General features: G+C 44.3%; 2 protein-coding genes across 3 annotated transcripts in view; one reads left to right on the top strand and one right to left on the bottom strand.

Annotated features, from left to right (window-relative positions):
* Positions 1 to 27,870, top strand: part of DSCAML1 (DS cell adhesion molecule like 1) — a 309,575-nt gene that overhangs the window by 124,192 nt on the left and 157,513 nt on the right. The gene's annotated exons all lie outside the window — the stretch shown is intronic.
* On the bottom strand, positions 19,634 to 22,229 carry LOC141098021 (uncharacterized). Its single transcript, XM_073585619.1, has 4 exons — positions 22,148 to 22,229; positions 21,646 to 21,803; positions 20,626 to 21,153; positions 19,634 to 20,047 (listed from the first exon to the last, which is right to left on the bottom strand). Exons 1-4 carry the CDS (start codon positions 22,227 to 22,229, stop codon positions 19,634 to 19,636), a joined length of 1,182 nt encoding a protein of 393 aa, XP_073441720.1.

The following is a 27,870-nucleotide window of genomic DNA, read 5'->3' as shown; positions in this document are numbered from 1 at the left end:
AAGGATGCGGCAGGCCACACTACAGATTACTCCGTGGAGCTCTTTTCACATACCATGCCTGGGTTATCAAGTCAAATCGTGAATTACCCAGTCCAAGAAGAATCTGACATGAAGTGCACTGATGCACAGCCACTGCTAGATTTATGTGCTGGTACATTCTCTCAGAGCACTACATTGTCCTCGCAGTGTTACTGAGCCAGAATCTGACCCTGATGAAACTCAGGTGCCCCTTTCCGCATACTATACCACCTTACATGGTGACACAGAGGAAGGTGCACATGACATTAAAGAGGAGGTGATGGATGACCCAGTTGTTGACCCAGATTGGCATCCATTGGGGGAAGAGGGTGCCGCTGCCAATAGCTCAGAAGGGGAGGAGGAGCATCCGCAGCAATTATCGACATCGCAACAGCTGTTATCTGGCAGTCCCGGAGCAGTCCAAAAATGGGTTACAAAAACCAAAAGAGTTGCAGGACAGCTAGGCCAGATGGTCAAATTAGCACAGCGTGCAAGGCCTCAAAATGTCTTCCATAGTAGGAAGAGTGCAGTGTGGCACTTTTTTGAACAAAATCCTAATGATCAGGCAAAGGTTATCTGTAAGAAGTGCACAAAGACCTTTAGCCGAGGGAAAAATCTGAGAAATTTGAATACCAGTTGCATGCTTAGACATTTAACCACCATGCATTTGCAAGCGTGGACGGACTACCAAACCTCACGTACCACATGTGCAACTGCTCCCAATGAAGGTAGTCAGCAACGCTACATCGTTTTCCCCACTGTAAGTCCACTGGTTAGCACATCACCAACAGCAAATGTTGAGGTGTTGTCGCATGGCCAAAGCAGTCAGGGAATCACAATGTTATTGCTACGAAAGACTGAATCTAGGCCATCAGAAAGAGCACCAACTCCATCACCATCATCAACCCTCACTCACAACCAAACAATCAGTGAGTGGAAAGGTGCACCTCACAACAGATGCATGGTCCAGTAGGCATGGCCAGGGCCGTTACGTGTACCATCACTGCGCACTGGGTTAATGTGGATGCAGGGTCCACAGGGGACAGCGGCGGTGGGACAGTGCTGCCTAGCCCACATGTCAGATTATGCCTTGCAGATCCTAAAAAGGGACCCCCGCATTTCTAAAATGATGAACGATGATGACTACTGGTTGGCCAGCATCCTGGATCCACGCTATAAAGGCAAATTCCAAAACATCATGCCACAGGAGAACCTTGACCTAATATTGGCTAACAAAGTTTGAGGCATTCCCAGCACACAGCAGTGGTGATGGTTCTCCAACGAGCCGTAGGGGGCAACATGGAAGAGGTGTTCATGGTGCACACATCAGAAGTGGCGTTGGAGACAGTGGTTTCATGACCATGTTGTGGACTGATTTTTCAAGTCCCGCTTACACGACTGGTAATACTGCATCGATTGAAAGAGACAGGAAACAGCAGTTGTCAACTATGGTTACAAACTACTTCTCGCCCCATATCGATGTTCTCCCTCACAGGTCATTCCCCTTTGACTATTGGGCCTCTAAACTGGACGCCTGGCCTGAATTGGCACAATATGCCTTACAGGAGCTCGCTTGTCCTGCTGCTAGTGTGCTATCGGAAAGAGTCTTCAGTGCTGCTGGCTCAATCCTGACAGAAAAAAGGACCCGTCTGTTGACCCAAAATGTTGATGATCTAACCTTCATTAAAATGAACCATGCATGGGTTTCAAAGGATTTTGTCCCACCTTCCCCTGATGACACATAGGTTGCCAGAAAAATGGCTTGCTTTTGTCCTCCTTTTCCTCGGACTTCTCCAGTTCCTCCATTTGCAGCTGCTGAATGTCCAACATCAACATATGCCATTTTTTAAACCTCCCTAACTGGGCTGCCTCCCACCCCATGGCCGGGGTCACCACCTAGCGCACGCAACCGTGCGAGTGCCATTGCCCTGGACAGGTGGGTGGGCCGACTCTTGGGCGCCGGCACTGGCACAGGGTCCCTCATAGTGCAATCAAGTGTCTCTGATGGTGGGGGTGCACACCCGCCGTCAGACACACCGGCGTACTATGAGGGGCCCAGTGCCAGTACCGGTGCTCACGAGAGGGCCCCAGCATTTGCAATATTTACCTTTCCCTGCTCCTCCGCTGTGTAGTCTGGGCTGTTAAATCCTTCCCTGCGACTGCCACTACAAATTTGGTGAACTGATAGATGATGGTTAAGACGTAGCTATGCCCTGTCCTGCTGGCCGGGCTCTAGCTTCAGATGATCAATGTCTTCCATTTCTTATGGACGTCGACTCACAATGAGATGCAGTGGTGGTTTATCATCAGCTTTCATAGTTTTCCTACTCACAGACGTGTGACATTCCTGCCCACATTTTTAAATGTGCCCTCTCATGCCAATCCAATAGAATCACCTACAGCCTGTGGCTTCTGCCTTTTGCACTCCAAAGTTACCTGACAGTTCATGATAGGCAGTGAGGACCATGTCTACATCTCTCCCTGTGATCAAAATTTGATGGAGATGAGTAACGGTGATGGGATCAACGGTACTGCGATACAGCAACCCTTTCTTCACAAAGAATTGTTTTCGCTGTCTCCACACACAAAGTAATTGAGGGTCAGCATCGCCTCTGAGAATCCTCCCGGGAGTTTTTACCCTGATTAGTAAATCATAAATTTCTGCAATCACTCGACTTTGTCTGTACTTTTATCCATCTCTTTTCCTCTTGCGGAGAGTCTGGATTGTCTTACTGAGACAGAAATATATATTAAGATTTAAAAATATCCCAACAGTGTATACTGGTGTACGCTTCTAAAACATTTCCTTTTTTTCTACTTCTTAGATTGTTGTCTAATCCATACTGAGGCTGTGAGTGTCTTTGTCGTACTCCGGAAATAAACATGGAGATTTTAAATGTTTAAACTATGCTATATATACCTGTTATCTTGTGATACTGTACCCTTTCTCAACTTTCTGCAATCTTGTCGAATCCATACTGTGCCTGAGACCGTCTGAGTCTGCCTACTGATTACAGATGAGTGGTGTTTGAGTGGAACTGTTTGCCAAGTTCAAATTCTAGCTGTTTTGGGTGGTGTTAGATCCGTTTGTCGAACTACAACACTTTGATTAAAATTCGGCTGTTCGAGTTTCCGTTCGAGAACGTTTCGTTAAACAAAAGCGTATCTTTTTTTTCACATTAATAATGGTTTTCAATGATAATAGACAGTTTTAGGGCATAGTAGCGGTGTCTGGTAGCCAGCGGTGTAGTACACCTGTGAAGGAGCTACACCGTGTGTGTTTCTAATAATTTTTTACCGCATATTGTCCTGAAAATCCTTTTGGGCCTAGTAACTGTGTCTGCTACTCAGAAGAGGCGCCCACCCGTGAACCGAGCTATGCCGCCTGTTTATGAAAGAACCAGTTTTTGACTGCATTTACACCACTTAATACTTTGGGCCTAGTAAGTGTGTATACTACTCAGCAGAGTTGGCTACCCGTGAACCAAGCTATGCCGCCTGTTTATGTAAGAACTGTGTGCTACTCAGCAGAGGAGCCCAGCTGTTAAGCAAGCTACAGCACCTGTGGTTTGGACACTTAATTTTTTCACATTCTTTCTGGAATGCCGTTTAGGCCTAATTCCGGAATTACGGTTGACCTGCACTTACTGGGAAATGCTTTTTCGCGGGGAAGAATTGTAATCCCAGATCCCCATCACTAACGGGGATCAGCGTGTTATCCGCACCTGTAAGCGATACATGCTGATCCTTTCATTGTAGCACGCGTGCAGCCCCGGACATGTAAGGGCATGACAGACCTGTTATTGGCCGATCTCGCGTGCCAGAGCCTCGCGTGTCCCTCTAGTAAGCTGGACGTGGACCGCGGGGGCATGCCTGAGTCTCGTTCGTTAACGGAATTAAGCTTGCAATCTGTGCAGCTTTTTTGTGGATGGCATGGTTGAGGTTGCCCATGTTGAGTCCAATTAAGCCGCAGGCTCCACTCCTTGTGGTGCCCTTCTGGACATTCCTTTAAGGTTCAGCTTTGCAACCATACTGCCCCCGGAAACCAAACACTTTTCCTAACATTGATATTCTGGTCAAAGAGCGTGATGACATCACGTCTGTACGCCCTCTGCCTAAACAGTCCAAGTGCAGAGAGATGGAATATGGGGACGACGAGGAGTCCAGGTTACAGGGATTCCCTAGCGAGGAGACTTATTTAATTGTTTTAAAGGTTGGGAGCAATTTTTGGAGAGCACGATACTCTGGAGAATGATATCTGGGGCCCACCATACACTGGAGCATTCCAAAGGTGGACATCAGACACTGGAGCAGCATTTACAGGGCCCATTATACACTGGAGCATTAGAAATGGGGCCCATTATATATGGAGCATTATTTGGGCCCATAAGACAGTGGAGCTTCATCCACGGTGAACAACATATACTGTAGCATTATGTGGAGCTCATCATATACTGTATCGAACATTATATGAGACCAATGATTCTGTATGGAGAAATATATGGGCCTCATTACTCTGTATGGCGCACTATGCGGTGGCCATAATACTGTATGGAGGAATATACTGTCTGTTTTTGGAGCTATTGGAGAATTTAAAATGGATATGATGTAAGAATTGAAGTATATTTCATTGTACTGTACAGATATTTCTCTGCCGTATCAAAGGATCATGAATTGTGTCATGTGTTAAAGGAGCCCAGTGACACTCTTTGGCCCTGGGCCCACGAAAATCTGGAGCCAGCCCTACCCCCCCCCCCCCCCACACACACACACACACACAACTTTAGCGAAATAACCCCCAGTTTTCAATGCCTAACTATTATTATACAGTAAATTAAGGTTGACAATCTTAAGGAATAAGAATTGATGTTTCTGGCATTAAAATGGGCACTGTAGGTGTGTTTCCTGTCCTCCACTCACTGCCGACCTTGGTTCCCCATTGACTTGCACTGGGTTTCGTGTTTCAGTCGGCCTTCGACTTTTCACGATAATCGGCCGATTTCGTTCGACCTGACTTTTGCGAAAGTATATATATACACACACATACATATAGAGTGATAGATATTAATATACAGTATATATATAAACTAGCTGAAGAGCCCGGCGCTGCCCGGGCATAATAACTAACTGTGGTTAGTTATTGCAAATTATAATTATCCTCCATCCCATAGTTCCGTGCCCATATACCCATCATACATATCCACGATCCCATAGGCCCGTGCCCATATACCCATCATACATATCCTCGATCCCATAGTCGAGTGCCCATATACCCATCACACATCCTCCATCCCATAGTCCCATGCCCATATACCCATCACACATCCTCCATCCCATAGTCCCATGCCCATATACCCATCATACATATTCGCCATCCCATAGTCAAGTGCCCATCTACCCATCATACTTATCCACGATCCCATAGGCCCGTGCCCATATACCCATCATACATATCCTGCATCCCATAGTCGAGTGCCCATATACCCATCACACATCCTTCATCTCATAGTCCCATGCCCATATACCCATCATACATATCCTCCATCCCATAGTCCAGTGCCCATATACCCATCACATATCCTCCATCCCATAGTCAACCATTATGACATCATAATGAGCGGCGGGGCTTGCAACCTATGATGACATCAGTGTCACCATGGCAACCATTATGATATCATAATGAGGGGCGGGGCTTGATATACACACTTTTTCCCCATTATGTAGATAGGTGCAAAATTGTTTCGTGAATTGGAACGCGTGGGGTTAAAATTTCACCTCACAACATAGCCTAGGACACTCTCGGGGTCCAGACGTGAGACTGTGCCAAATTTTGTGGCTGTAGCTGCGACGGTGCGGATGCCAATCCCGGACATACATACATACATACATACACACATACATACACACACACACTTGAGCTTTATATATTAGATAGATATATATATATAATGTGTGTATGTATTCTATGTGTATATGTACAGTATATATGTATGTGTGTTAGTGGCAAATACAGTTAGTATAGTGTTGGTTCAATATTATGGACATGTATTTAATTAATAAATGATTATTTCAAGGAGCAAAATGGCGTGGGGTCCCCCTATAGTTTATAGACAGCAACACTATATATATTGCACAGTAAGATTGAACAAAAGCCCTTAATTCATTTGTCGGCTTCAGTACGTCTGTAAAATCATTGCAGAACCAGACAGGATAGAAAGTATGGTTTACATACAGTAAACCATTGCAGAACAGTTAGCTTTATATATGTCAGTTGTAATAGTATTAATAGTATGTGTGTGTGAGTTAGATTTGGGACCTGTATGTATTTACTAAAAGAATGTATTCACGGGAAAAAAATTGAGTGGGCTCCCGCGCAATTTTCTCCGCCAGAAAGGGAAAGCCAGTGACTGAGGGCAGATATTAATAGCCTAGAAAGGATCCATTGTTGGCCCCTCCCTGGCTAAACACAAGTGCCCCAGCCACCTCGGAAAAGGTGCATCTGTAAGATGTGCCAGTTCTGGCACTTACCTTCTCTCTTTCCATTGCCCTGTATCGGGTGGCATATGGGGTAATAAGGGGTTAATGTCACCTTGACATTAAGCCTGGTTAATAATGGAGAGAGGTCAATAAGACACCTATTCATTATTAATCCAATAGTCTGAAAGGGTTAAAAAAAACACACACACCTTAAGAATAAAGTCTTTTAATGCAATAATTAAACACACATTTTTGTGGAAATCGCATTACACTCGCTTGACACTCGCATAGCAGTCGTCCGTTTTTTCGGTCCGAAAATCGAACCATTTTTTTTCGCATATGGGTATGAGCCCTTAGGGTTCATATTTTTGTGAAATTTTTTTACAAAAATCAGATCTTAAATGCATGTAAATCAGATTGAGGTTTTAGGATTTGCAGTTTTTTTTCTTTATATACTTACCTGCACAAAAATTTGGATATTTTAGTCTCGCCTACAAAAAACGCATCATGCGTTTTGCATGCCTTTGCTTTTTTTTAGGCTCATGCGTTTCTAGCCATGTTAACTCTTAAAACGCATTCAATTTTAAACGGGACATGGACATGCGCCCACCTGCGTTCCCATAGACTGTAATGTGTTATTTTGGCGTATTCTGTGCGCATACGTTTTTTGACACAGGTCGGACGGACCAAAAATGCAACAGGTTGCTTTCGGCTCACCTAGGCGCACACTACAAAAAAAGCGCATGCGCACGAAAACTCATACAAACGCTAGACCATGCGCCCCCATGTTAAATACAGGGGAGCATGCGCATGGACGCGCACGATGCGCTGTGCTAAAATACGCTAATGTGAAACCAGCCTAAGTTCCATTTGTTGTTCCATTTGCTAGACCATGCGCCCCCATGTTAAATATAGGGGCGTATGCGCATTGATGCGCTGTGCTAAAATACGCTAATGAGAAACCAGCCTAAGTTCCATTTGTTGTCCAAACTGTTCTGGCTAAATTTGGACGATTTGACGAATATTTTATTATTTATATAGTGCCCTCATATTCCGCAGTGCTTTACATACATTATCATCACTGTCCCCATTGGGCTCACAATCTGGATTCCCATTACTATGTCTTTGGAGTGTGGGAGGAAACCGGAGAACCCAGAGGAAACCCAGGCAAACATGGGGAGAACATACAAACTCCTTGCAGGTGTTGTCCTTGGTGGGATTTGAACCCAGGACTCCAGCGCTGCAAGGCTGCAGTGCTAACCACTGAGCCATCCTCCTTGAATCCATATTAAAAGAGAAATTACAGATATTTAGAAATAAAATATACTGGGAAGAAAATGTAGGCAGCCTACGAATTCTGAATGATTGAGTGAACAGGGCTGCCACTATGAAATTCAGGGCCACATACTGGCAAAATTTTCGGGCCCTCTTGAGACTCCTCCCAGACTCCACCTCAGCTCCGCCTCCACCACTCGAAATTTTCACAGTCCCACTGCTAACTTCACTTCTGCAACCTGTCCTCACCAATCACACATTAAGGCTGTATGCTGATGTTGCATTTTTTAAGCGTTTCCGCCGCGTTTTCCCCCAGCGGAAACGCTTAAAAAATGCTTAAAAAACGCATTCCCATGCAATCCAATGGGATTCCACAGTAGCTGTGCCCATGCTGCAGATTTTACTGCTGCGGAATCGCATAGCGGTAAAATCCGCAGCATGTCCATTATTTATGCTGAATCGCGGAGATTGCATTGAAATGCTCACTTTACATATGTGGCTGTGCCCACCATGCGTGAAGTGAGTGCTTCATGTGCGGATGGTACCCAAGGTCTGGAGGAGAGGAGACTCTCCTCCAGGCCCTGGGTACCATAATCCTGTAAAAAATAGAATTAAAATAAAAAATAGGGATATAATCACCCTCTGATGGCCCCCCGGAGTGCTTCCGCCTCTCAGCCACACTGCCAGCATCTTCCGTTCACAGGGATGCATTGCGAGAATCACCTGAGAGAATGTCGCGGTCTCGCGAGTGTGACGTCACAAAGGTCCTTTGCGCAAAGAATCCCTGGGAACGGAATTTACCAAGAGCACCGCTAAGGATATCGGGGGCCGTCAGTAGGTGAGAATAACCATATTTTTTATTTTTTTAATTATTTGTTACATCCTATCTTTTACTATTGATGCTGCATAGGCAGCATCAATAGTAAAAAGTTGGTCACACTTGTCAAGCACTATGCTTTTGACAAGTGTGACCAACCTGTCAATCACTTTTCCAAGTGATGCCTCAAATCGCTTGGAAAAGTGCAAGCATTCTGCAAGCTAAAAACGCTTGCATGTCTCAGGCTGTTCAACAGCCACAACACATGTAGGGTTTGGCTGTTTGTTAGGCAATCCTTTCATGTGTTGTAGCTGTCAAACAGACATGCAGCTGTGGGGACTCGAACATATTATTTGAGAATGCCAATGTCACTCGGTTAGCACCCAAGCATGCTCAGATAACACCTCATCCGTGCACGCTCGCTCATCAATAACGGAGATAATTTCTTAGTTTTTTATCTGCATACTTCCGTGCAACCGTTGTTTTTTTTTGTTGTTTTTTTTTAATCAAAAGAGCTGCTAAATTTTGTGCCATTTTCTTCCAAAAAAATCTTTTGAATCAAGAGCAGGATGTATGAATGTGTCCCATGTCTGTTAGGCCATGTTACCACATAGCATAAATGCAGAAAATCCACTACGTTTACTAGTCCAAGCAAAGTGGATGTGATTTTCTGAAAACTCTAGCTCAATGTGCGCTTAAAGGCGCAGATGAACTGCGTTTTTTGGTGCACTTTTTCCTTGAAAAAAATGCATGCAAAAAAAGCCACAAGTGCAGAATCTCAGCATTTCCCTGCTTAAAAGAATTAAAAACTTGCTTCAAATTTGCACCAAAAATGCATCAAAAAAAGAAGAAAATGCATATAACCCCCCCCAGACAGTTTTTGCGTTTTTGGGTGCGAACACCTTCAGAAAAAATGCAGAGGGAAACAAAATTGGGGTTTTTGCACGTGGAAACGTAGCCTACGACTGTGCATGGAATAAGACATGTTCCCCTTTATCATATTACATTGGCTAATATCCGATATTCTGATTAATTTCTGCTACATCTGAATTATTCAGTAGATTTTAGCTTGATCCTTTCATCGTCGCTGTAGAGAATGGATGACTCGGTGGTGATCATGAACATTTTGATGTAACGCGATCATTGCCGGCGTTGTCTCTGTCAGCTTGGAATAAAGAGCGTCGATCTTGGCCGTCTCGGGAGTGTGGGTGTTAACACGAGATTTCCAGGGTCCATGTGGTATTCAATGAAGCATCAGGGAACATTCTCCATGTGGGATGAGTGACGGCTCTGGCGCTCCATCTTTCTCCCCCTGCATGCATCATCTTTCCCAGCTCCAGCCTTTATTACCATATCATCCAGATACAAAGTACTCCGAGAATGCACAAATCCCCTCGTTACAAGAAAGTAAACTCTAACCTTTACTCTTCGCTTAAGAAAATAAGAAATTGCATTGTTCAGTGAGTGCCCTGATCAGGTGTTTAAGAGCCATAGGGTTGCAATCAAATGGAACCAGCCAGAATCTTGATTTCTGGGACAGAAATCCCTGCTGATTTAGTAGCAGTCTGTATTTTTTTTTGTACTAAAAGTGGTTCCAAAGCCCCTGGAGCAAGGAACAGCGCGTTTACATCTAATCTGCAATAAATAATTCAGGTTAAAACCAAGCGAGGTGTTGGAAATCAGCATCTCTCCTCCTCTCCACCTCAGCATTTACTAATCACCGCACATAGCGGATTGTACTCCCCAAAATATCCAGCTTCAGTTCTATGGACTTCCAGGTGTCTGAGTCGCCACATCAGTCAAACTAGATGGCAAAAAATACAGAAATAGGATTTTATTTCTAGTCAGCAATCTAGTTTAATGCAGGGCATGACTGCGCGAAAACAAAATGTTTGTATCCCATAGATACTGACTTAACACCTCTTCAACATGGTGCCCTGAGTCTCTGCATAGGATTGGACCCAAATCTGCCTCACCATTGATTCACTTTTTGCTGGACCTGTAATTTCTATGAACATGGATTAATTACATGAATATATAGTCATTTACTGACTCCAACTCAAAGGTATTTCTCCATCTGCTCTTGAACCCCAAGTTAAAAAAACAAACAAACAAACAAAAAAAGCTAATACTTGTCATCATCTGCCGGCTACAAGGCATCAACATCCTCCTCTGTGGTCACCCGTCTATCACGTGGCACATCTCCAATCTACACTTAACTCTGAACTCTGCTGGCCTGATAATCCACATCTCCCCTCATTACTCATATGCCGATCCCGTCACTGGCTATACATTGACCTGAGAATGCTGACAATGACTTACAAGGCTCCCCATAACCTGTCCTCTCCATTCATCTGCCTTAATCTCCCGATATCTCCAGTCCATAACCTTGTCCCATCCATACATCTCTGTCCTAATCTCCTGATACCTCCCCACATGTAATCTCCAGTCCATAACCTGTCCTCTCCATACATCTGTCCTAATCTCCTGATACCTCCCCACATGTAATCTCCAGTCCATAACCTGTTATCTCCATGCATCTCTGCCCTAAATCTCCTGATACCTCCCTACATGTAATCTCCAGTCCATAACCTTTCCTGTCCATACATTTATTTATTTTATTTATTTTACTCATTTATATAGCGCCATTAATTCCACAGTGCTTTACAGACATTAATGGCACTGTCCACAGTGGGGCTCACAATCTAAATTCCCTATCAGTATGTCTTTGGAATGAGGGAGGAAACCGGAGTACCTGGAGGAAACGCGCGTAAACACGGGGAGAACATATAAACTCCTTGCAGATGTTGTCCTTGATGGTATATATACACCTGCCTTAATCTCCGATACCTAGTCCCCACATGTAATTTCCAGTCCATAACCTGTCCTTTCCATACAGCTCTCCTGATACCTCCCCACATGTAATCTCCAGTCCATAACCTGTCCTCTCCATACATCTCTGTCCTAATTTCCTGATACCTCCCCACATATAATCTCCAGTCCATAACTGGTCCTCCATACATCTCTGTCCTAATCTCCTGAGACCTCCCCACATGTAATATGCTATCTCTGTCATTGACCCTCACATTCCCCAGAGTTCATTCTAATTGAGAACCTCTGGGTCATTATGTACCAGTGCATCTAATGCCACCAAGAAGTGCCACAGACTGTCTAGGAGCCACTGATGTCCTGATCCAGGTCTGGGAGGAGACCCTGCAGGACACCCCCCACGCCTCATCAGGAGAATGGCCAGATGTTGTCAGGAGTACACACAGGCATGCGGGGGGGGGGGGGGGCATTCACACTGATGATCGCATTATGGGTTGTCATGATGACATTTCTGCCTGTGTTTTCGACTTTTTACTTTGATTTTTGGGGTGATTTGGAATCCAGCTCTACTTTGGACAACAATTTTGGTTTCCATAAGCCGTTGAAGAATCATTTTTGTTCTCAACGAATTACACAATTTATATTTGTACAATGTACAGCTAAACTCTTCGTTCATAGAGTTCCAAAAAATGAATTATTTGTCCCAGAAGATTATTACAGTTACTTGTTTTGTCTTACCCAAGTTTATTTCCTTTGTGTGTTTTGGAACAACACAAACAAATCAGAGAGAAAAAAAAGGCAAATTGAACATAAGTTCACACAAAATCCCCAAGCTGGGCCGGACAAAATTGTTTGCACCCTCAGCTTAATATTTATTTGCACCCCCTTTTGAATAAATAACTGTAATCAATCGCTTTCTATATCCGTCCACAAGCTTCTTACACCTCTAGTCTGGAATGTTGGACAAGGCAAACTGCTCTAGGTCTCTCATATTTTGCCTTCTCCCAACAGTAATTTTAAGATCTCTCCACAGGTGATCAATGGGATTTAGGTCCGGACTCATTGCTTCCACTTCAGAACTCTCCACCACTTAGTTTCCATCCATTTCCGGGGGCTTCCTGAAGTATATTGGGGTCATTGTCCTACTGGAAGATCCATGACCTAGGACGTGACCCCAACTTTCTGACACTGGGGAATACATTGTGAATTTGTGACCTAAAATCCTTTGGTAATCTTCAGATTTCACAATGCCTTGCACACAGTCAGGGCGCCAAGTGCCGAAGTCAGCAAATCAACCCCGAAACATCTTGCAATAAATAATTTTCGTTCTTTGCAGACGACATCATGCCTATTTGTGCCATTTCCTTGTGTCCTCTACCTCGCCTTCCTCCCTCTCCCCTTCTCTCCCAGTATATTCTGGTAGTTGGGATGATGAATGATGTGGAAGGCCTCTGTGTGCAGGAGATAAAACTCAGGCTGTTTGTTTTTGGAGAGCAAAATAAACGTTCCTGGTTGAAAGGGGAAGAGCAGAGACTCATCTGTAACTTATAGCCTTATTAATGACGGCTGCTCAGACAGTAAAATTGCCAGCCTAGGAATAGACTGATGGGTTAATATCACTAGTATAAATTTCCCGGACTCTTATGTTCTGTCTTCAGAGTAAATGGTGAAATCTGTAGAATCGCCCTTTAAGGTTTACAATTCAGTACAGGCAACAAAGTAATAGAAAAACCATAAGAGGCAATAACAAATTATTAGTCCTGTTCGAAACAATAGATAACAGGTAGCAAAATATTCCTCTGCTTTTCCAGAAGACTCGGTGGCATGCAGAGGGGCAGAGATTGAAGGGGCTCGGGGAATGGTGGTCTCTGGCTGGCTGCCAGCTTCCAAGGCTTGGCACACACTAATCAGGCTCTCCGGCACGTACTCTGCACACATCCTGCCAATCAGCAGCCCCCCTCCATGCTCAGCTGTGTAAGCGTGCCAGATGGCAGGGCTGGGCATTGACGGGGGCCGATGGCAGGTATGCCCGCCTGTGTCACCGTGACAACCAGCGTGGCGCTGCCAGGGAGGGAGGATGCAGTAAAAAAAAGGGAATAGGAATAGTAGGTTATATTGAAAATGGAAACATGTCAGTAATATTAAATCATGCATGGCGATAATGGCGGATTGTATCTTCTATTGTTCCAGTCCGTTCGATTTTTCTCTAATTTTGCACATTTCCCAGACCAGGATCCTTCAATAAATCTGGTAATGACGACCCCCTCTCCCCACCATAAATAAATACATGGAGGCATGAAGGTAGCAGAGCTGTCCCCCGGCACAATGCGGGATTTTGCCAATTTGCATAAATCATAATCTGTCTGTAATGTGATGTATGCAGGAGAGCGAGATGCAGATATAGAGCAATGGGTGTGGGGAGTGGAGAGAGGAGGTAATGGTGGAAAAGGCACAGGAATGGGGGGGAGGCACGGGGAGAAGCAACACTGTTAGGGGCAAATCTGTGTGTTCCTGGGTCACAGTGCACATGAGCATCTGATATCATGGTGGCGTGTAAATACTAACCATTAAATCCCTGATTAGTGATTGTAAATTTGAGAGTTCCTAGTTTCGTAGTTAGAGGGGAGCCTACATGCTTCGTGCCATGAGGGGTCTCCAACAAGTCACTTTACCTTGGCCACAGGATGTACAGGGCTGGAGTAGCCAACTGAACCTGTGTCTCAAATCAAAAAGGGCTGGCCACAGTTCTGGCTTTCCAGATGTTGCAAAATGACAATTCCTAGCTTAGAACAATAGCGGGGAGTTGTAGTTTTGCAAGAGATGGAGAGCCAGTCCAGATGCTATGAGCCACATTGGAAGATTACCCATCAAAAAATCCACAGTGAATTTACAGCATCAAAATCCAAACCAAATTGTACAGATTTCGCTACGGAAAAGCTGTGGCATTTACTCCACCCTTTCTAACGCATCCGCAGCTAAAAAATCTATGATTGGTTAGTGTGCCATCTTACTTAAAATGATGCAAAAGAAAGAACCCCGTTATTTTCATACAAGCGAGCACCCATTTCCATCTCGTACCGTTTTTCCTCTTTTTGCCTCATTTACCATCCTTTCGCTTCTATCTTCCCCATCCTTTGCACTATTTTTATTCTCCTTGGTCCCCTCCCACTCGTCTTGCTTCAAACCCCTCCGTCTAGTTCCCCCATTTCTGTGATCCCCCTACACCGCCCTCCCCCAGCCCTCCTGTGCGCGCTCAGACGGGGGGAAGGATCTTTCTCTGGTTCGCTCCATTAATATTCACGCCGCATTGTGGGTAAATAATTAATATAATTTGTTGCTAGAACAGCTGGCCCTGACGGGGAGAAACTTCACCCCCCCCCCCCCGCTCTCCCCATCTCTGTGGATCCCTGATGATTGGATACCACAGACGGGTGTAGATCACACGCTGCCGGTACTTGGTGCCACATACGGTGGAAATGTGTCACCGCCATATAATGTATCAGTGAGATAAACACGACGTGACAAGCTCATGACCAGCGGGTTCTATACCTCTCATAGGGAGCTCACCTGTACGGCTGAAATCTCAGCAATTTGCAGCGCCTGTCTGGGTGTCACTGGATAATAGAGAAATCTGTGCTCAGAAATAGACCGGTTACCGTAATAATGGAGCATCCGAGAGAAAACACTAACAATGCGGGTTAGTTAAGGATGTCTACATTTAGTGTGGTTTGGAGGAGGGCATTGCTTGCCCTGGATTCTATGGGAATCTACACAGAAAGGAACATATTCATCATACCAGGCTGGGATGTAGGCAACCAACGTGACTTTTATCAGAGTTCAAAGAGTTCTCCTCTTTACATTTCCCATTTATTGAGGCCACGTAGATGAGGATACTGCAATAATGTAATGCTGAGCAATATCGCCTGCCCCAGAGTCTGCTAAAGGAGGATGCGCTCTGTATGGGAGAGCTGTAGGAATGAGAGGGGGCTGAACTGATTACTACAACCCCTTACAAGAAGATGTATCCCTCATTAGTTTAAGGCTAATAAACTAACTGGTTTACCTGCTTTATATTCCCTTTGTTGTAAAATAATGTGACCATTGGTCCTTGTAAAAAAAAAAAAAAAAGTAGTGTGGGCACGGGCCCTTTAAGAAAAGTAATATTCGTACTGGCCCTTTAAGAAAATTTGTATGGGCACTGTCCCTTTTAAGAAAAACAATATAGGCAGTGACCATTTAAAAAAAAAAAGTGTGAGGACACTGACCCTTTAAGAAAAGTAGTATGCGTTCTTAGCCATTAACAAAAGCAGTGTGGGTAGCAGCCTTTTAAGAAATGTAGTGTGGGCACTGGCTCTTTTAGAAAAGGTAGTATAAGCACGGGCCCTTTTAAGAAATTTTAAGAAAAGCAGTGTGGGTACTGTCTCTTTAAGAAATGTAGTGTGGGCACTGTTTTTTTTTCAAAAAAAGGTGAACACATAATAAGGACCCGTTTTGGATCCATAAGAGCTGCTTCACTTTGGTAAGCCAAGCCAAGTGATCCAGATCATCAGAAAGAGCCGGACCATCCATCACTACCCTAAATAAATACAGAACCACAGACAAGACCATCTAAAAATCTATACAGACACCCTTAATAAACAGATCTCAAACCAGGCACCTTAAATAAAATCAGATCCCAGACCAGACCCCTTAAACAAATACTAACCCAAGAGTGGGATCCTAAACAACCACAGATCCCAGGCTAGGCCCTCTAAATAAACAGACCCCAGCCCAGGCCCCCTAAACACAGAAACCCTTAAAACAGATCGATCCAAGATCCCTTGAATAAATAGACTCCTTAAAGAAATGCAGACCCAAGGCTCCCTAGTAACCAAATATATATATGTAAGATGCCCAAGCGAGGTAGTCGTGGGCGAGCTCTTGTTCCCACTCACTTTGGTATCCTACAGACAAGGTGTGTCTCAGTCTCGGTGTGTCGCAGTCTCGGTGTGTCGCTATGTGTTAGGTGCATCTTACTTTAGGGCCGTAGGCCTCTTCTTCTGTGTCCAGGAATCCCTCTTCTCTAATCAGGGCAGCAATTAGTCCAGGAAACAGGAGGTTCATAAAATCAACCAAATTTTTACTTGGTGAATGGCAGTTTTACAGGCAGATATGTAGCTGTAGCTTCACGGGCTGAGTGCGGCCCAGGCCCACGACGTCCATCTCGAGGTTGCCCCATGCCATTAGATGGAATCATATGGAAGGGTATTTTTGGCAATCCACTGCCTCGAGTATTAAGCCCACTCTGTCCCTAGCAGCCTCTGATGTAGGCCTACTGATTCACACACTACTCTCAAAAAACTGTTTCCCCCTGTCACTTCTTGTCCTTGAAACTAACTCAGTTCCCTCTTCCAAACTGGGCCGGCCATTACAGTTAACTCTCTCTACGCTAACTGCAGCCCCATTGGATATCATCCTTTTATAACATAAATAAACATCAAATACATTGAACCATTTAGATCATGGGTCTCAAACTGCATTCCTCGAGGGTCACAAACCATGCGTGTTTTCAAGATTTCCTTAGCACTGCACAAGGTGCTGGAATCATTATCTGTGCAGGTGATTAAATGATCACCTGTGCAATACAAGGAATACCTGAAAACATGACCTGTTTACAGCCCTTGAGGAATGCAGTTTGAGACCTCTGATTTAGGCAAAGTGCACACACTGCGGATTAACCTGCGTTTTTTTCCGTGCAGATCCGCAGGTAAAACCGCAGGTAAAGAGACCTGCGGTCTATCTACGGATTTGCCTGCGTTTTTCCACTGCGGTTTGACACCTGGATAATGGAACAGGTGCCAAACCGCTGTGGAATCCGCAGAAAGAATTGACATGCTGCGGATTATAAACCGCAGCAAAACCGCACTGAAAAAAACGCAGCGTGGGCACTGCGGTTTTGAAATCACATTGGATAACATGGTACTGTACCATGTCTGCGAAACTGCTGCGCATCCGCAGGGCCAAAAACGCTGCGGAACCGCAGCAGAATCCGCAGCGTGTGCACATACCCTTAGATTGCCAGGGAGCAGACCACCAGCTGCACTACTCCTTCATTCTCACACACTTCAATTATGGTCGTCCCTGACCATGTCAGACCTTAAAAGAAGAGTTAGTGCAGAGTTAAGGCATTATAAAACTCTATCAACATTTAACCATTTGGAGTGTGAGGGAGCAGACCATCAGCCACACCACTCCTACATAGACCTCACACAAGACCCCAAATTTAGATTACCGATCAGGATCCCTAAATAAGCATGGATGACTCATTAGACCCTCAAAATACAGTATAGGTCCCAGACCAATCCTTCTAGCTACGTGACCCCAGTCCCACTAGACATGCACTGTATTGATAAATATAGATGTAACGCCCCCAAAATAAATATAAACCCCTTAAATATTATCCTCAGGCTTCCAAAACGTAGCCCTCAAACAAAACCACCTGGATCCCAGACCAGACCCCATAAATTAATACATCCCCAGATCAGACTCTGCAGATTATCCCCCCTCCTCAATCACCTGGGCCACGCTGCTGACAACATCATGATGGCGACCCTAGAGTCAGAATGTTGTCAGTGATGATGCTCAGAGTGCAGAGAACTGTAGGAAGCAGATGAGTATATGGTCAGGGGCCATACGGGTCCTGCTGACACATTTGGTGTCCGAAAGCTCTTCCCTCTTCCCGGAACCTCCTGGACATTCCATGCAAGTGTAGAAGTAAAACTACTGACACGTGATGTCTATCACCAAAATATTGAATAAAGAGAGAAAGCGGTGGTCACCTGGCCCACAGCACATGGTGATATCACCGCTGTGTCCACAGTCATGGCTGCTGATAGTCGCCTCAATGACACTAATGTGCCTCCTCTGCTCTCCTGTATGACTATCAGCCCTACCTGACAAGAGTAATTATGAGCAATGGCCAGATTGGACAATTGCTAAAATTACAGTTCCCTAATATATGATGCAGGGGTGACTTCAGAACTGGATCTTCTCAATCTAGATATGTATCTCTTCATCTTACTCTAGCCCATTTTTCTTTCTCTCTTGTTCTTTCCTCTGACCTTACCACAATTTTCCCCTCTCCCATTCCCTCTCTATTAATTCCTTTCTTCCCACCCACTCCCTCTCTATCTCCTGCCCTTCTTTTGACTCTTTCAATCACTCGCTATATCTCTAGCCCACTTTTTTTCTGTTTCACTTTTCTCCACGCTTTTCTCCTCCTCCTAGTTATTCTTTTTTTCTCTCTTGATCTCTCTCCATGATTACCTCTTGTACTTTCTCGCTCTGACTACATTCCATTTTTCTCCCTAACTCCCTGACCTTTCCACCACTTATTTTCCTCTCCAATTTAATAATTTTCCCTCTTCTTTCTATCACTTCCTATTTTTTCTTTCTTTCTTTCTTTTTCTTTCTCTGTCTCTCCTTTCTCTTTCTTTTTCTCTCTTTTCTCTTTATCTTTTGCGCTCTTTCTTGCCCTCTATTTCTTAACCCTCTCTTTCTTGCCCTCTTTCTCACGTGCTCTCTCGTGCTCCTCTTTCGCTCTGTCTTTGCGCTATGTCTTCGCGCTCTCTTTCGCGCGCTCTTCACTTTCTTCTCCTCTCTCTTTTCTCCTTCGCTCTCTCTTCTCCTTTGCTCTCTTTCGCTTTTTTTGCGTGCTTTTCTCTGTCGCTCTCTTTTCTCTTTTGCACTTTTTTGCTCTTTTCTCTTTTCCTCTTCTCTTTTGGTCTATTCTCTTTAGCTCTCTTTTATTTAGCTTTCTCGCTCTTTTCTCTTTTGCTCTTTCCTCTTTCGCTCTATCTCTTTCTCTCTATCCTCTTTCGCTCTTTCCTCTTTCTCTCTAACCTCTTTCTATCCTCTTTCTCTCTATCCTCTTTCGCTCTTTTCTCTTTCGCTCTCTTTTCTCTTTTGCTCTCTTTTCTCTTTTGCTCTCTTTCCTCTTTTGCTCTTTCCTCTTTTGCTCTCTTTCCTCTTTTGCTCTCTTTCCTCTTTTGCTCTCTTTCCTCTTTTGCTCTTTCCTTTTTCGCTATCTTTTCTCTTTTGCCCTCTCTTCTCTTTTGCCCTCTCTTCTCTTTCGCGCTCTCTTCTCTTTCGCGCTCTCTCCTCTTTCGCGCTCTCTCCTCTTTCGCGCTCTCTCCTCTTTCGCGCTCTCTCCTCTTTCGCGCTCTCTTCTCTTTCTCTTTATTTCACGATCTCTTCTTTTTCGTGCTCTCGCTCTTTTGCTTTTTTCCTCTTTAGATTTTCTCTTTTCCTCTTTTCTGTTTCACACTCTTTCGCTCTGTCCTCTTTCGCTCTCTTTTCTCTTTCGCTCTCTTTTCTCTTTCGCTCTCTTTTCTCTTTTGCTCTTTCCTCTTTTGCTCTCTTTCCTCTTTTGCTCTCTTTCCTCTTTTGCTCTCTTTCCTCTTTTGCTCTCTTTCCTCTTTTGCTCTCTTTCCTCTTTTGCTCTCTTTCCTCTTTCGCTCTCTTTTCTCTTTTGCCCTCTCTTCTCTTTTGCCCTCTCTTCTCTTTTGCGCTCTCTTCTCTTTCGCGCTCTCTCCTCTTTCGCGCTCTCTCCTCTTTCGCGCTCTCTCCTCTTTCGCGCTCTCTTCTCTTTCTCTTTATTTCACGATCTCTTCTTTTTCGTGCTCTCGCTCTTTTGCTTTTTTCCTCTTTAGATTTTCTCTTTTCCTCTTTTCTGTTTCACACTCTTTCGCTCTGTCCTCTTTCGCTCTGTCCTCCTTCGCTCTGTCCTCTTTCGCTCTGTCCTCTTTCGCTCTGTCCTCCTTCGCTCTGTCCTCTTTCGCTCTGTCCTCTTTCGCTCTGTCCTCTTTCGCTCTGTCCTCTTTCGCTCTCTTTTCTCTTTCGCTCTCTTTTGCGCTCTTTTCTCTTTCGCTCTTTTGCACTTTTTCTCTTTCGCTCTATTTTCTCTTTTGCTCTTTTCTTTCGTGCTCTTCTCTTTTGCGCTCTCTTCTTTTGCACGCTCTTCTTTCGCTCTCTTTTTTCACTCTCTCTTTTTCGCTCGCTCTTTTCTCTTTTCTTTTTCTTTCGCTTGCTCTTCTCTTTCGCTTGCTCTTCTCTTTCGCTTGCTCTTCTCTCTTGCTCTTCTCTTTTGCTCGCTCTTTTCTCTTTTGCGCTCTTTTCTCTTTTGCGCTCTTTTCTCTTTTCCTTTTCTTTCGCTCTCTTTTCTCTTTCGCTCTCTCTTCTCTTTCAATCGCTCTTCTTTCGATCGCTCTTCTCTTTTGCGCTCTTATCTTTCGCGCTCTTATCTTTCGCTCTATTTTCTCTTTTGCTCTTTTCTTTTGCGCTCTCTCTTTCGGGCTCTTCGCTTTTGCACTTTTCTCTTTCGCGTTCTCTTCTCTTGCGCTCTCTTCTCTTTTGCTCTCTTTTCTCTTTCGCGGTTTTCCTTTTCTTTCGCTCGCTCTTCTCTTTCGCTCTCTTTTCCGCTGTTTTCTATTTCGCTCTATTTTCCCTTTTGCTCTTTTCTTTCGTGCTCTTCTCTTTTGCGCTCTCTTCTCTTTTGTGCTCTCTTCTCTTTTGCGCTCTCTTCTGTTTTGCGCTCTCTTCTGTTTTGCGCTCTGCTCTTTTGCGCTCTCTTCTTTTTCGCGCTCTCTTCTTTTTCGCGCTCTCTTCTCTTTTGATCGCTCTTCTCTTTTGATTGTTCTTCTCTTTCGATCGCTCTTCTCTTTCGCGCTATTTTCCCTTTCGCGCTCTCTTCTCTTTCTCTTTATTTCACAATCTTTTCTTTTTCGTGCTGTTGCTCTTTTGCTTTTTTCCTCTCTAGATTTTCTCCTTTCCTCTTTTCTGTTTCATGCTCTTTCGCTCTCTTTTGCTCTCTTTTGCGCTCTTTTCTCTTTTGCGCTCTTTTCTCTTTTGTGCTCTTTTCTCTTTTGTGCTCTTTTCTCTTTTGCGCTCTTTTCTCTTTTGCGCTCTTTTCTCTTTTGCGCTCTTTTCTCTTTTGCGCTCTTTTCTCTTTCGCGCTCTTTTCTCTTTTCCTTTTCTTTCACTTTCTTTTCTCTTTCGCTCGCTCTTCTCTCGCTCGCTCTTCTCTTTCGCTCGCTCTTCTCTTTCGCTCGCTCTTCTCTTTCGCTCGCTCTTCTCTTTCGCACGATCTTCTCTTTCATGCTATTTTCTCTTTCGCTCAGTCTTTTTCGCTCTTCTCTTTCGCTCGCTCTTCTTTTTCGTGCTCTTATCCCTTTTCCTTTTCTTTAGCTTGCTCTTTTCTCTTTCGCGCTCTTTTCCTTTTCTTTCGCTCGCTCTTTTCCTGTTCTTTCGCTCGCTCTTTTCCTTTTCTTTCGCTCGCTCTTCTCTTTCATGCTCTTCTTTCGCTTGCTCTTCTCTTTCGCTCGCTCTTCGCTTTCACGCGCTCTTTTCTCTTTTAGCGCGAAAGAGAAAAGAGCGCAAAAGAGAAAAGAGTGCGAGAGAGAGCGAACAAGAAGAGAGACCGAAAGAAGAACAAGCGAAAGAGAAGAGCGTGAAAGAGAAGAGCAAGCGAAAGAAAAGGAATTGAGCGAGCGAAAGAAGAGGAAAAGAGCGCAAAAGAGAAAAGAGCGTGATTTTCTCTTTTGTGCTCTCTTCTCTTTCGCGCTCTCTTCTCTTTCGCGCTCTCTTCTTTCACTCTCCTTTCTTTCTCTCTATTTCATGATCTCTTCACGCTCACTTTTTTCTGTTTTGCTCTTTTCCTCTTTTGCTTTTCTCTTTCACGCTCTTTCCTCTCACTCTTTTCTCTTTTGCTCTCTTTCACGCTCTTTTCTCTTTCGCTCCTTTTTCTTTTTCGCTCTTTTTTATCTTTGGCTCTCATTTCTCTTTTGACTCTCTTTTCTCTTTCAGCTCTCTTTTTTCTTTTTCGCGCTCTTTTCTCTTTTACGCTCTTTTCTCTTTCGCGCTCTTTCCTCTTTCACTTTTTTTTTGCTCTTTTGCTCTTCTCTTTCATTCTCTTTTCTCTTTCGCTCTTTTGCTTTTTTCTCTTGTGTTCTCTCTTTAGCTCTCTTTTTTTCGCTCTCTTTTTTCTCTTCTTCCTTCACTCCCCTTCTCCAGTCTATAGGCAGCCAATTAACCTGTCTGTATATCTTTAGACAATGTTCGGAGGCTCGTCCCCTCAGAGGAACTTCAGACAAACAAAAAAAGGGATCATACAAACTCCATGCAGATGGCGGCTAGATCCGAGTCTGCCTCGTGCCAACATCTGTGCCCGTGTGGTGCAGGGATGGCATCTCACGCGTTACTTTCTAATTATAGAAACTTGCAGAATCTGGAATATTATTTAGATAATTGGGGAATTTTCAGTTAGTTCAATGTTTTAGAGACTTTCTGGATATTCTGTCCCTCTCTCTGTTAACAATAGCATTTTTGCCAAGCTGCTCAGACAGGCAGAGTCCCACAGGGCAACCTTGGCATATTGTTATTTTGTCATGCCCTGGTTCTTAATTACAAGTCCTGACTTGTACCAAGCGGCACTGGACACATTTCTACATTTCTTCATTTTTATTGCATTTGTCAAGAAATTTAAAAAGATTTAGAATTTCCTAGATTCACCGTTGTAACCACTTACTGGTAAGAAGCGTTTTCTTCCTGTGTGACAGTGTTATCACTTTTTAGGTGTTTTTCTTTTGCACTTTCTCTCTGTTGACACTTAGTACCTTCTGCTTAAGTTGTATGGTCAAATATCCATACCTTAGAGTCTGATTATAGCGGCATACAGTACAGTGGTCAGCTGTGCCTTAATGTGGCTAATATTTGCCTATCTAACCCTGTTAAATACTAAAATACAGTATTCATATAATAGCAATATACATTGACCTTAATAGCAAGATACTGATATATAGAGGCATAGTCATTGCTGCCACATTCAGTATAGCTCACAAAATATTGCCATGTAGTGCTTAAAATTGATATGTAGCATCCAAAAGAAATCCTAATAAGCCCACATAATGCTGGCCTATACTGCCCACATAATACTACCATATAGCTCTAGCATAATACTGTTATATATTGCCCACATAATACTGCCTTATAGTGCCCACAAAATACTGCCTTATAATGCCCACACAATACTGCCTTATAATTTCCACATAATGCTACCATATAGTGCCCACATAATACTGCCTTATAGTGACCACAAAATACTGCCTTATAATGACCACAAAATACTGCCATATAGTGCCCACATAATATTGCCATATAATTCCCACATATTATTGCCATTTTGTTTCCACATAATACTTGTCATATAGTTTTCACATAATACTGCTATATAGTTTCCACATAATATTGCCATATAGTGCCCACATAATATTGACTTATAGAGGCCACATAGTACTGTCATATAGTACCCACATAATATTGCCATACAGTTTCCACATATTTCCATATAGAGCCCACATATTACTGTCATATAGTGCGCACATAATACTGCCATATAGAGTCCATGTAGTACTGTCATATAGTATTTATAATAATAAATAATAATAATAATGCCCACATAATACTGCCAAATTGTTCTCACATATTGCCAATAGTGCACGCCTAATATTTAAATGTTCCTCCACACTTCTTTGTAGTAATGAACTATATGGTGGTTTTGAGTGCCCTATTAAAACTATAGTTTGTGTCACGGTTCCACCCCTCAGGGTGTCTGGGATGCATTTGGGGTGTCTGGGACAGCTCGGCCGACCAATCCGGTACAGGGGCGTGCTGAAGCCATTAGTACTTTGATGGACAGTATGGCCATCTAATCTGGTTCTGGGGCGTTCTGAGCTGTCTGTGTGTTTATTAACAGCTCGGACTAGCCAATCTGTGACTGGGAGGCGTCGGCTGTCTCAGGTGTTCACTATCCCGGGTAATTGCCATTCCTACTTAACTGAGCAGCTTCTCCCAGATGTATATGCAGCTTGTGAGGTTTATGCTTTGTGCTTTTCTGTACCTTGAGTTCTATATGCTTGATCTTTTGCCTGACCTTGGACATCGTTCTGACCATTCGCCTGTTTAACCTCTTCAGCTCTGATCCGTTATCCTCCCGATACTCTGACCTCAGAATGTTACCTGACTATGCTTTTGTCTCTTCCTTCTGTTTATGACGTACCCTCCTGGCTTCTGACCTTGGACTCCTTGACCACTCTGACTCATGGCTTGGTCCTGAGAAGTGACTAGCCTCACAGTTTCCAAATGAAACTCCTTCAAAGACTCCACATAATACTGCCACACAGAGGTGCATAAGATAATGCCATATACAGTTTAGCTTACAGAATATTATCTCAGAGTCCCCGAATATGTAGTATCCAAACAAAACTCTTAACGAGCCCGCATAATACTGCCATATAATTATAAACTTCCCATATAATAATGCCATACTCTTCCCACATAATCTTGGTGATGTACGGTGCTATTATTTTTGAACAACAGTATTTAGCACTATTATATGGGAAGGGTATGGCAATATTATATGGGGAGTATATCATTATATGGCAGTATTATGTGGGCGCTATAAGAGTTTTATTTGGATACAGAATATTATTAGGGCACTCTGTAATAGCGCCCTAATGCTGAGTGTTTTTGGTTTACTTTTTGGTCCCCAGGCAATTGCCCATTTTGCTGCTGGGCTGCCCCCTAAATCTAGCACTGCATCATAGGTTGATCTGATATAATATACGGTAATAGATACTTTTTTTATTATGTCCTGAAAATTGTAGCATTTCTTGTATTTCCATTTTTCATATATATAATATGACTGCCCCTAATGTAAAACCCAATGACTGCCTCCGTTGTGCCCCATATCTATGATGTCATCATGGTGACATCGTCCCATACTTTCTATGTTGGTGCTGAGCTGGACTCTAGATCTCATATCTTTATCAGACAGTTTTGGGCTCTTTACAGAGTGCTGCTTAGTGACTGTGCCCTTTACTGGTGTAAGTAACTAAGAGTGACTGTGCCCATGGGGGTGGTTACATCGGCTAATTATTCCTCCACCTCTAATATCTGTGAATAATGAGATCCCCTATCCTCCGCCTGTTAATTACATTTTGTGCTCCCTTAAAACCTTTATTATATAGTTAGCAAACCTACAATAATTATTATTAATACATAAGGGGATCCCGGTCCCAGCGACGTCGTTATAGCGGGAGGCTGTGTCTGCGGAGCATGAGTGATGGTGTGAACATTGGGATAAGGGGGCATAATATACAGAAATACTTATATAGCGGTGCTGGATACACATTTAAAGGAACAATCCCCATCCTCATTTCCACACTATGGACACGCTGCTGACTTTAAAATCTGCACCACATGTCTATTTCCATGCAAGAAAATGTCCGCAGTGTGTTTCTGAGATTTAAAAATGTCTTCCGCTTAGCTGCTACTGTATGATGCTGAAAATATGCTATGTGTGCATAGATACCTGGGTGACATATTTATATTTCGGGCAATGTTTTGGCATGATAGCACCTAAAATGTAATCTTTTCCTTAAGTTTAACTTTTTAAAGAGTCATTCTCATCTTCAAAAATGGGTAAAATTGCAAAGTGCTTGTAACAAGCTTGCAGGCAGATGCTCGAAAGCTTGCAGGTGGCTTTTCTGAAGCTTGCAGGCAGATGCCAATAAGCTTGCATCCGGATGCTAAGAAGCTTGCAGACAGCTTATCGGGAGCTTGCAGGCGGTTCCTTGGAAGCTTGCAGGCGGTTCCTTGAATACTTGCTGGCGCCTGCTTGGAAGCTTGCAGGCGATTCCTTGGAAGCTTGCAGGCGGTTCCTTGGATACTTGCAGGCGCCTGCTTGGAAGCTTGCAGGCGGTTCCTTGGAAGCTTGCAGGCGGTTCCTTGGATACTTGCTGGCGCCTGCTTGGAAGCTTGCATGCGGTTCCTTGGATACTTGCTGGCGCCTGCTTGGAAGCTTGCAGGCGGTTCCTTGGATACTTGCTGGCGCCTGCTTGGAAGCTTGCAGGCGGTTCCTTGGATACTTGCTGGCGCCTGCTTGGAAGCTTGCAGGCGGCTCCTTGGATACTTGCTGGCGCCTGCTTGGAAGCTTGCAGGCGGCTCCTTGGATACTTGCTGGCGCCTGCTAGGAAGCTTGCAGCCTGTTCCTTGGAAACTTGCTGGCGCCTGCTTGGAAGCTTGCAGGCTGTTCCTTGGATACTTGCTGGTGCCTGCTTGGAAGCTTGCAGGCTGTTCCTTGGAAACTTGCTGGCGCCTGCTTGGAAGCTTGCAGGCGGTTCCTTGGATACTTGCTGGTGCCTGCTTGGAAGCTTGCAGGCTGTTCCTTGGAAACTTGCTGGCGCCTGCTTGGAAACTTGCAGGCTGTTCCTTGGAAACTTGCTGTCGCCTGCTTGGAAGCTTGCAGGCGGCTCCTTGGATACTTGCTGGCGCCTGCTTGGAAGCTTGCAGGCGGTTCCTTGGATACTTGCTGGCGCCTGATTGGATGCTTGCAGGCGGCTCCTTGGATACTTGCTGGCGCCTGCTTGGAAGCTTGCAGGCGGCTCCTTGGATACTTGCTGGCGCCTGCTTGGAAGCTTGCAGGCGGTTCCTTGGAAACTTGCTGGCGCCTGCTTGGAAGCTTGCAGGCTGTTCCTTGGATACTTGCTGGCGCCTGCTTGGAAGCTTGCAGGCTGTTCCTTGGATACTTGCTGGCGCCTGCTTGGAAGCTTGCAGGCTGTTCCTTGGATACTTGCTGGCGCCTGCTTGGAAGCTTGCAGGCTGTTCCTTGGAAACTTGCTGGCGCCTGCTTGGAAGCTAGTTGATTTGCTAGATCTGGCCAGTTTCAGTGGCCCTGAGGTCTTCCAATCCTGCAGAAGCAAAGCTGATGGATGTAGCCACATTGTAGAGCGCACAGTCCGGGCCACTTGTTTCTCTGTTAGTCCAAACTGTTAGTCATCAGGGCACATAGCCCTACAGGAAGCTGGGAGGCTGGGCAGCAGTGCACTCCGGAGGACAACACATTGGACAACCTCTTTATGAACTATAAATTGGTTGTAGAAAACCAGCAAAAGTGAGCAAGTAAAAAATCAATCGTTTCCATGCACCTCCAAGGGAGAAAGAATCCAATATCCATCTAATTTTGCTTCTCTGTGACAATTTTCTTGCACATTAGCCCCAAATTGTTTGAATCCTGTATCTGCAAGGGTGAGTATTGTATTATGTGATTTTCATTCCGCCTAACCTTGCAGTAACATTTCACGCTATTTTTGGGGGCACCATTTTGCATTCCATATAACTCATTGTGTGGCGAAGTGCAGAAAGCTCATCGGCTCCATCTTTTCCCACAATGTAGGCTGTGGCGGCTTGGAAGATGAGTGTGATTTCTGTATAAATCACTGCCTGAGCTCTGCTGCTGCCGCCAACGTTGTGTGTTTAGTCTGCATGTGTGGCGGGTTCATTGCGTGTGCAGCGCCCAGGGCTGCAGCCTCTCACATCAGCTGAGCGCTCTGCATGGATCTGACAGGGAACATGTGGGT

The sequence above is a fragment of the Dendrobates tinctorius genome, unplaced genomic scaffold, assembly GCF_039654945.1.
Source record: "Dendrobates tinctorius isolate UK_male_01 unplaced genomic scaffold, ASM3965494v1 ptg000086l, whole genome shotgun sequence".
Classification (NCBI taxonomy): domain Eukaryota; kingdom Metazoa; phylum Chordata; class Amphibia; order Anura; family Dendrobatidae; genus Dendrobates; species Dendrobates tinctorius.
The sequence above is the reverse complement of the archived record's forward strand: the minus strand, read 5'-3'. Positions and strand labels throughout refer to the sequence as shown.

Coding starts and splice junctions, on each gene's coding strand:
- LOC141098021 (XM_073585619.1), bottom strand. CDS start 22,229: ATGAGAGCCAAAGATAAAAAAGAGCGAAAAAGAAAAAGGAGCGAAAGA. Junction 21,804..22,147: donor AGAGAGCAAAAGAGAAAAGA/GTGAGAGGAAAG, acceptor TCGCGCTAAAAG/AGAAAAGAGCGCGTGAAAGC. Junction 21,154..21,645: donor AGAGCGCGAAAGAGAAAAGA/GCAAGCTAAAGA, acceptor TGTGAAATAAAG/AGAAAGAGAAGAGAGCGCGA.